General features: G+C 38.2%; 1 protein-coding gene across 1 annotated transcript; it reads right to left on the bottom strand.

The window, feature by feature from the left end:
- Positions 1-540: 540 nt before the first annotated feature.
- LOC121958434 (5-hydroxytryptamine receptor 3A-like) lies at positions 541-9,604 on the bottom strand. The gene is made up of 10 exons (XM_042507343.2): positions 9,463-9,604; positions 8,592-8,752; positions 8,294-8,338; positions 6,644-6,753; positions 5,368-5,537; positions 4,492-4,652; positions 3,981-4,191; positions 2,931-3,095; positions 2,539-2,624; positions 541-1,114 (listed from the first exon to the last, which is right to left on the bottom strand). Exons 1-10 carry the CDS (start codon positions 9,584-9,586, stop codon positions 896-898), a joined length of 1,452 nt encoding a protein of 483 aa, XP_042363277.2. The 5' UTR covers positions 9,587-9,604; the 3' UTR covers positions 541-895.
- Between the last annotated feature and the right edge of the window lie 788 nt (positions 9,605-10,392).

A 10,392-nucleotide genomic window follows, 5' to 3' on the forward strand; every position in this document is an offset into this window, starting at 1 on the left:
TTCTTTTTTATTACTATATAATAGCTTTTTAAAATAAATATTAGTTTAAAATATTGAATTCAGAACAAACTGAATATTAAAATATAACTAAGGGACTGTTTGTTATTTATGAGAGTGAAGAGGGCAGTGAATAATGAGTTAGGACTGGGGAGGGACTTGTGTTTTTTAGGGGAGGGACATAAAACTTTCAATGGCTGTATCTTGTATTTATTTTACCGTTAATTTTTGTGGAAAAAAAATTTAAATTAAAAAAGATTTGGGCTTTTTTTTGGAGATTCTCAGTGTTTCTAAAGAAAATGTTTTGGTGTGGTGTGTGAGTGACACCACTGATGTCAGAAACAATAATTATTGTTGATTTTCACATTTCCGACAGTCCTTGAACACATCACGTATTATTATACAGGTTTCTGTAACAGATTTCCACAACTTTTCAAAATCCACCAGGGTATATGTAGTTTTCCACAACTTTCCCAGGCCCTTAAAATAGCCATTTACAAATTTTATGACTTTTCAAGTTTTTTCATGACCTTACAAGCCCTGTTTTTTGAAATTCAAACATTTACCTTTATTATCCTTGTATCTGCTGCTGTGAATAAACAGTGATTATTTCCACATCACATTTTTATACAACCACATTCAGAAGCACTGAATAAAACTGGCCTCTACGGTAATGCTTTCCTTATTTCAAAAATAAATAAAGCTTTCATCGACTGTATAAATCTCGAAACCACACAACTACAGGCTCATGTTACTTCACTTTCAACGGTGGAAAAGTTAGCTCATCTGAACCACATAAAACAGATTCACAAGACGCTATAAATACAAAACAACACTTGTAGACATCACCTGTTTACAAAAAGGTACAATACAGAATTCAAGGTATTACTTTACATTTCTATGTGTTCCATGCAATGAAGATGAGGGTTAGAAATAGTGAAACTGTGGTGATGTAAAAAATTAAGAAAGCTTTGTTGATTCTTGCAGCCCAGAGACTGGACTTCCCTCTTTCCTGTCTGCAGCTGAGGTTCAGATTCAGGTTCTTCTGCAGCTCCTTCAGCTCCTGCAGGATCAGCAGTAACACGTGAGACTCTCGTGACTGGATGCTGTTGTTAACCTGCAAACATGAAGGAGTCACAGAGTCACATTACAGAGGGTTTACTCATGTATTATTGTACTAAAGGCCAGGTGGACAAAATCATGTCCCATGTTATCATTTCTTAAAGGAAGAGGAGGAAGTGTCAGGCTGGGTCTATGCAGTAGAAAATATGCAAACACTAATGAAATTGTTGCTGCATGACCAGAGGAAATCCCAACATTTGCTTTTGCTCAAGAGGTAAAAAAAAAAAAAAAAATACCATAATACACTGCATCGTATCAGACCAATATACACTGGTAGGTGACGTAAAGCAACCTCATTTGTTCGACACAATGCCAGCCAACTGGTAATAAACAATCTTGTATTTGTAAAAAAGTAAGATAAAAACATGTTTCTGATAATATCTGTGGCAAGAAATATTAAACTCAGTGACAAAACCTTGGTTTACATTTGCTCAGCACTTATTTTACTGTCTGATCCTAATTTTCTTGGCCTTTATTGTATTGTATTATAATTCCTGACAAGCACATGCGACCGTTTACATCCAGCTGTGTTCTCAAGTGAGGCCACCTGTGCACATTGCATGCGGACATGCCCGCTGCCTTCCTGCCATCCACCAACATACAATGCTGAGTCCACCGGTTCTGTCTTATCGCATTCTCATCTGAGCCACGTTCCAGCTGGACACGAAACGTGGCTTTGGTGTCACGCCGAAATCACTGACAGAGCGGTGCTATTTTAGGAGTTCAAAGTGAGAACCTTCTGCCTAGTTCTACAATTTTATTGAGTCTCAGGCAAGTTTGAGAGGCAGAGAGAGGGGCAGGTCTGTCTCTTGTTCTACTTCTATGCTCTTTGTGTCCACAGTGGCTGAATGGGGGGGCGGGCAATACGAAAATGCGGAAGTACAGTGTGTAAGCAACACTTCTTCACGTGTTATGCAACATACATGTCGGCTCACTACCTTCTCTGTTGCACAGTGGCTGATCTCGTCCTCTGCACGGGGGGTAAGGAGCTCCAGGACCTCACTGTTTTCTGAGTTTGCAGATGTGTCAATGCTAATAACTTTTTAAATGTGATGCAGTGGGTCGCACAAATTACACATCGCCAAGACATCACACCCATCCTGTCCACTGTCCTGTTTGTACAGACACAATTCCTGTGCTCTTACTACCTCCAGTGGCGGCTTAAAGGCGAGACAACTCCTCCCATCCCGATTATACCTTATATACAGAACGGCGAGGCAGAATAATGGCACAATATTCCCGCCTTGAACAGGCAGTGTAAAAGCAACTAATGACTAAAGACACCAGATCGTAATCCAGTAAGAAAAAAAACTGTGTGATGACATAAACATCATGCATTAAAACACTAATGAGAACTACATGATTTTGTCCACCCATCTTGTCATCATAATATTTTATCTCAACCTATAGTGTCTGTACCTCTTCAGACATCGGCAGCAGCTCACGCTGTTTCTCACCGTCAGGCACTTCGCAGATGCATGAACAGCAGATCTGTCTTTTCTCCTCTGAAAACACACAGCAAGTTAATCCCTTAGAATATGTTTCACAATCATGATGTGTATAAAAAACACTGAAAAATGTTTGTAATTCTCGATTTTAACATTTTTGTGACTAAATGTGAAAAGAAAAAAAAGAATCCCTAGTTATGTTAAGAGTCAGGACTGTGTGGGTGAAGCCCTTCACAACATAAGCAAACCAACAATTATAAGATTTGGATTCATATGCTGGAAATGAAATGCTGGAAATAAGGTTTCAAGGCCTTTAAGATTATAGATTTAAATTAAAACCAGCTTCTGTCCTCAGTGACTCACCTGTGTTACCGTTATTGATTTTGAGTTTCTCCTGTTGTTCCTCCCAGTTGTCCCTCAGCCAGAGCTTCTCTTGGGATTCAGAGTCTTTCTCCATAAGATACGTGACCAAGATCGTCTCCAGCAGGCTGAGCAGCATCAGAGCAAAAATCACGATGCAGTAGGTCGCTGAGAGGAGGAAACAGGCAATAAAATACTTTATGTTTCTGAATCTGGTGCACCTGAATCACAATACAGTAAACAAAGGCAACCAAATCGCCAGAATAGATTTTGGCATTTCTGAAAATTACAGATATGTTAAATTTGCATATTATTATGCAGCAGATATTGAAACTTTGTGTCTCAGCATTGTTTCAGTTCAGTTATCAGTTAATGAAACAAACACTTTTTGTACCATTATGTGAGCAGGAAAAGCAGCAATGCTCTGCAAAAAAAAAAAAGAATGAAAAATGCTTTTTGTGCTTTTTTTGGTAAAATAATCATTTTTGTTACAGCACAGCAATGTCTTAGAGACACAGCCGCTTTTCGTTATTTCAGCAAGAAACGCAGAAAAAAAAAAACACTTTTTGTGGCACCATCCCGCTTGGAGTGGAGCAATGCCTCTGTTAAAAAAAATGCTTTCAGTGACACTATCTTGGCACTAATGGTAAGGAAAAGCTCATTTCCAGTCTTGGGGGACAAACGACTGCTTGAAAAACAGTGATGTCTTAGTAAAAACAATTGCTTTCTGTACCATAATCCTTCCTGGAAAAACATCAAAAAGTTGCTAAAAAAACGTGTGGGGTCTAAAAAGCTGCTAGAAAAAGCCCTGATTCTGTAAATCAATCAAGTTTTTCTTCTTTGTTGGTGTTGACCAGTAGTCTGTCTTGGAAACACACCATTCCCTCGACCTCCCGTTGACAAATGCAGTTCATAAACTTCTTTACTAAAGAAACACTGATATGACACAAATACGAGGGTGCAAATGTAACATATCCATGTTTTGCAACGTACAATGACACATTTTCCTCTGGTGAATGGGCTGCAATATGCTCTTAAAGCAGGAGTAAGTACCTATGAGCGGAGTCCTGTTGGACATGGAGGGCAGGATGTCGTTCAGGATGAGCAGCAGGACGGAGATGGCCAGCAGCACGGTGACTTTGAAGCCCAGCTTCTCTCCTCGATGGTCAGCGATAAAGAAGGAGGCGAGGTCCAGACTCAAGAAGAACAGGATGGGCAACAGGAAGTTAATGACATGAAGGAGGGGCCGCCTCTTGATGGTGAACTAAATATTTTTTTAAAAAACAACAAACAAGGAAGTTAAAAAGTAAGATAACATCGAACAATGACAACAGAAATTATGACATTTCTGGCGTTGCAAACTTACTCAGTGTCATTCTTAGGTAACTTAAATACAATGCTTTGTAATTTCAGGTGATTATAAACTAATGAAAAAAGATTTATAAATATTTAAGACCATTTTTGCCAATAGATGCCTCTAAATCCTAAACACTGGACATTTAAATGAGCTGTGGGAAACTAAAATAAGAACGGTGAATATAGAGAGATGTAAATACACACATACAGTGTATATGAGCTGCTCCCACTGTTTATCGTCGAAGGTGACATTGCGGCTGATGACAGACAGTTGGAGGAACTCCCACTCTCCCTGAGTTATCATCAACTCTCTGGAAAACTGCGTGGCTCGAGAAGAGTTGGAGAAAGGAAAGAGACGGATCTCCTCGACTGAGGAGAGAGGAAATAAGTCTTAGTGAAAGGAAGTGAAGATAAAAAACTCTAGGTCTCATTCATGTGAAATGTGAGTAAATCTGTCAGTAAATTTGGACATAAAACATCTTCATAATAAAAATCTACACAAGATTCATGAACGGCACAGGATTTGATCGTATACAGATGTGTACGTTCATGAATGCTTGCATCATATATCCAGAATTATTCCTGATGGAGGCAGCGGCATGCCTCCACTGGAGCAGTCACAACAAACTAAGACATGCATGTATTAAACTGATTTAAATTATCTATTCACATTTTTAAGAAACTTTATCTGAAGCTTAAATCTGATATCTGAAAATTAATTTTGCTAAATTTGTTATATGTCTAATCTTTTGTCGTGTTTAATTTACGTGTTTTGACGGCATCTGTGTATTGTGTAAAAAGAGAGCACAATACTAATAGAAACTGTCATTTCTACAAATGACGTGCAACATTTATGTGCATTATTAATAATTATAATTATTAATGCAATATTTATGTGCCTTATTTACGCAAGCTCTACGAGTCAGTCAGAGGCAGGTGTAGATTTTTTTGTAATTACGGAGAGATCTGAGCTCCTGACATATTGATAAATACACAAAACAGTTTAAATACAAATTCTTCCTGCTCGCGTTTCATGAATGAGCCCTACAGACTTTAGCACAGTCACACACACTCCCCCCCTCACCACAGTGGATTGCAGATCCAATGGAGATGTTGCATCTCTGCGTGTCGAAGGGAAACTTGTGGACGTCCATCTCACAGGTGCTGACCACCCTCATGTCCTCTTCAGAATTGATCTTCCCGTCATTGGACACGTACATGTACGGATTCTGAGGGGAGTCATCCTTCTGTGTCCTGAGACACAAACAAAAACCTTTTATGTTGTGTTTGTGGAGCATTTAAACCACACACTGCTGCACACAAATCATGAACTGAATGATCAGTAATGGAGCTGCTCCTGTGACCATCTCAGGATAAAGTGTTTGCTTGTTGTTCCTCTTCACAATAGTGTTTTATGTACTCAAATAAAAGTGAGCAAACAGTGAGGTCATTAATCTACTGAACAAACACAGAGTGTATGAAATCACCAGAAACCAAGCTATTAAATTACTTCATGTTTAACAGCTACACAGGTCATGTTTAAACGCTGTGCTGGACGTAGCACGTTTGATTCCCCGTGCAAAGTGGTTCAAGGCAACACTGTCTGAAAATAAACTGAACCACAACTTTTTTCCAGCTGAGCTGCATGAACCTCTCTCATCACCAAAAATTTAACAGGACTGCTGAGAAAAATCCGAAATACTGGACGTTACTGCAGAGGTAAAATCTGGCGTTGTGTCATACCCGACAAACACTGTAAAAAATGTCTGCGTAACAGCGAAGTGCTGTAAAATCATGACATCATAAAACTGTAAATAGAAAAACAACGAAACAGTTTTCAATTTACAGTAATATTTTGTAAAGCACTGATCCAAACAAAACTTAATTTTAAAGTAATATAGATATATATATATATATAGATAATGGTATGGCTTTAAAATAATATTGCAATATTTTAAGGCTGTATCATGATACATGATATCTATATATCAATATTTTTAAATGTCTCTTAAACTATGTTAAATACTAAAACAAAAAACAAAAAAATAACCATCCATTAATAAAATACAATTATAATGAAGTTAAATAAAGTACTTTATGATAATAATACAATTTATACTCGATGTTCGCAATATAGACATTTTATATACCTCAAGTATATTCGATACATCACCAACCCCTACTTTCAAATACAGTATGACAATATTCTTCCTCACTGTTATTAACTTTGCATTTCTTGTAGCAGTGGCCCATTTTCTCATAATTCACCTATATGTCTATCTATTCCTTTAAAATCACTTTTTGTGTTTGTCTTTGCGTGTCTTTTTGTGTGCCTCTGTGTGTGTGTGCTGCAGACTCACATCTCATAGATGAAGAGGTCTGGTTTCCAGAGCATATCTTTAGGAACTGAAATGTGAGTGATTCCACAAAACTGAGCCGGATCCCATGAGATGCGTTCATTGTTCCACGTCTGCAGGAAATTAAAAATGACTTACCAAAAAGATGAGAGACAGAGTGTTGCAGACACATTTGAAATAAAACACAGAACAACAGGTGACCAACCAGAGAGTTATCTATAGGCCCAGACACACCAAACCGACATCAGAGAACTTGCAGAAACAAAAGCTTCCTGCTGTGTCGCCTCGCGTCGTCAAGTCTCGGCCAAAAAGTTACACATGAGCACACTGAACAGACTGCCAACCAGCACATATGTTCTGCACACATGCAGGCAGAAGGCAGTTGTCTGTAATGTCATTCAAAACAGGAAACCAGAAGACCTCTGAGACACTAGTTAGCCAATTAGCACATTAAAGACACAAGAATCTAATACTGAGAACAAAAATATTTATCACAAGGCAGCAGACAACAACTCAAACCACCAGGAAATGTTTCTGCTAAGGAGCTCATCTGCTAAAGAAAAACAGTCTTACAATATACAACAAGTCTGTTTCGACCTCACTTCCTCTTGACTTTAGCCATTTGTTTACATTCCTTACTTCCGTTTCTCTTTTCACGCACAGAGCTGAACAACCAGAGTGATTTCACCAACACGCTGAATCACTGAAAATAAAAAGCCGATGAGGGTCGACAAGGGCCAGCAGTGTGGGACACTCCATAACGACGAGGGCCACAGACTAGGGATGTCCCCATTAAGTTTTTTTGCCCCTGATCTTGATCTAAATCATTCGGGTATCTGCAAATAGCAAGTCCCAATCCCATACTTGTATTCACCTGGATAACACAACTGCACAATGCACACTTCAACAACTTTAAATTTCCTGAAATCAATCAAGTGTGTTCCACTGGATATGCTTGAAAGTTTAACTCAGCAATGCAATACAAGAAAAAATGTCTGCATCCAAACACTTCCTACGGGTTTTTTTATTTTATTTTTTTACAAAACTAAAAAGTAAACAAACTAAAATTTGTTTTTAGAAATTGCCCTCAACTCCACTGAGTCCCGCATTTACTTTTTAAACAAAATAAAATGAACAAACTAAAATGTGTCTTTAGAAATTGCTTTCAAATCCACTTAGTGTAGCATTGTAATAAAAGTGAAAAAAAACTAGGAATTATTACTAATATAATTATAATTCCACTTCAAAGTAGTAAATAGTTACAGCTTACCTTTAATGTTACCAGTCACAACAAATAAAGATCGGTCTTATTACACCATTATAGGAAAGCTAGTTCACTAAAAATGAACCACAAAAATTTCAGTTCCACTTACTGTGGTGTTGCAACTTAAACATTTAAAAAAAAATAGTTTTTTCTTATTGGAGTAGCAGCATTACAATAAAACGTGAATATCTGGCGCAAAATGTGTAAATTGTGTTTGACTGCTAAACAAAGGATCGGGCGAGGCGTGTACTCAAAATAACCCTTCCGATCAAAAACGGGTTTGACATCCCTATAACGCATGCTAGCCAGCGGCCCAACTTGTCTCAGGGTCTGTAAGTGACAGATGGAAAAAAAGAGACATTTAAATAATACATATAATCACAACGCACCACTGTTGCCCAAATGAAAGGAATAAAAGTTTGTGTTTTCTCCATCTGGAAAGACACACACAGAATAATAATATTAATAATAACATACATTTCACTTACAGAGCACTTTTCAAGAAGCCCAAAGAGATTTTACAGAGGTCAAAAAGAACAGAAAATAACATACATTAAAATACATAACACGTTACAACAAAAACATCACAATTCATATGACATTAATCAGACTTGAACGGCACACACTGAGCAGATGAATCAGTCACAGATGAATCAGTCACAGATGAATCAGTCACGCAGCACCTACCACAGCCAGGATGGCGTAGAGGATGATGTCCAGCTTCACTATGGTGAGGTTTTTGTGGTCCAGAACGGGCCGGGTCACTTTAAAAGCACTGTTATCTGTGGTCAGGTTCAGGTAGTCCACTACATCCTGGTAACTGCACACTTTCTCAAAGGACGACCTGCCTGCATGAAAGCATCAGAAGTAAGATTTTTCTTCAACCTTTTATATGAAAATGTGTTAATATCCCTTTAAAACAACTCATGGAAGTGCCTTTGAATTTGTTTGAAATGTCTGGATGCTATTTTCTTCTATATAACATACTTTTGTACAACCTACTTTTTTATAATTTGTTGTTATTTCAACTTGATTTATCTTACATACATGTTGTTCTAAAACTCCAAATAGACTCTAAAGCCCTTATTTTTATCCTTAAATTGTCTTTATTTTTTCTTTTGCAAGTTCAGAATAAAAAACATTCTTCTGTTATATTCTTAGCTGGCTGATTAAGGGTAATTAGACTGATCTTTTGTGTACATATTTTGAAAGGCAGATGTTATGATAAGAGGAGGGCTTCTGGAGTTTTGGTCCATGTAAAGTGATCTGTTTTACTTTTACTCCTTCTCCTTTAAATGGAGCCCTCTTTTCCTCCAAACAACAGTGTGAAGCAGGCAAACAAAATATGTCATAGCGTGGTTGCTTTGACTATTTTTGGTTTAAGACTTACACTAACCCTCACAGGCTCCTGAAACAGTTTATAATTCAGACATAAACACTGCTAGCATGATAAAAACACATACTTTCAACTCAAGTTATCACTGTTACTTTGCTTAGACACTTTTTTGAGGTCAAACACATCAAAATATATAAAACGTGCTTGTGCACAAAGTCTTACCTGTGAAGACGATCAGGAGGAGAAAAGCAACATGTTTCATATCTGCAGCCATGTGTGTGTGTTCGAGGTGTGTTGTAAGTCGCTGCTGTAAGACCAGAGCAGCTTTGCGATGCTGTCTTTTCATTTGAGCTGAGAAGGGCTGGGCTGGATGAATGGCCTCTGCTTGAAATGAGAAACCCCTCCCACAGCGGACAGCGGGGATTGATGTTTAAATTAGTTATAGGATGAGTTTGCCTCTTTTCAACCTTATCTTCACCCTTCTGAGAGGAATATATATCGAGTGACACAAACCAACATATTTTTTCTAGTGGTCTCTGTTTCTCTGGGGGCTGCCTCAAAACCTGCTGTTCTTCTGCAAACTGGCAGCATCGTTGGTGCATGAAGAACAGCAGGCTTGCCTGGGTCCACACCTTTAAATGTGCCCACTAAACTGTGTCCAAGTTGAGAGTTCTGGTCTGGCATCACGACATGAAACAGCGGTTCCTCAGATGAAATGAACAACAACCAATGAGCGCCACAGGAGGACTAACAATTAACCAATTAGCAGCATGGGCAGGACTAACGCAATTGTTATGCTATTGTCAAGCGTTTTCAAAGGTGCACCGCAACTAGCTGGCTGAGCCCCGTCTGAATGTCCGCTGTTATGATGCAGTCAGTGTTTTTCCATCACACAACAGGCAGGTTAAAGATGTTTACCTGTTGGAGGTGAGCTTTTTGCAGAGGTGCAGTGCTGTTGTCTGCAGCTCTTCGTCTAACTAACATGTTTCTGCTTTTATTTATTTAATGATGACTTAAAAGACACACAGCATATTACTGAACATCAGTATAAAATACAAATGTAAATATGCCGGAGTTAGCCGGACTGCTAGTTTACGTAACAAACAATAGAAATAAATGTATAATAACATTAGCAGTGTAAACTGTAAGGCA

Source organism: Plectropomus leopardus, chromosome 19, assembly GCF_026936395.1.
Source record: "Plectropomus leopardus strain MGB_pleo_1.0 chromosome 19, ASM2693639v1, whole genome shotgun sequence".
In the NCBI taxonomy this organism is placed as follows: Eukaryota; Metazoa; Chordata; class Actinopteri; order Perciformes; family Serranidae; genus Plectropomus; species Plectropomus leopardus.

Excerpts from the sequence above, each read along its gene's own strand:
- LOC121958434 (XM_042507343.2), bottom strand. The coding sequence starts at position 9,586 with ATGAAAAGACAGCATCGCAAAGCTGCTCTGGTCTTACAGCAGCGACTT. Across the intron at positions 4,192-4,491 it reads GGGAGCAGCTCATATACACT|TTCACCATCAAGAGGCGGCC; the intron begins GTATGTGTGTAT and ends AAAAATATTTAG. Across the intron at positions 2,625-2,930 it reads AATCAATAACGGTAACACAG|AGGAGAAAAGACAGATCTGC; the intron begins GTGAGTCACTGA and ends GTGTGTTTTCAG.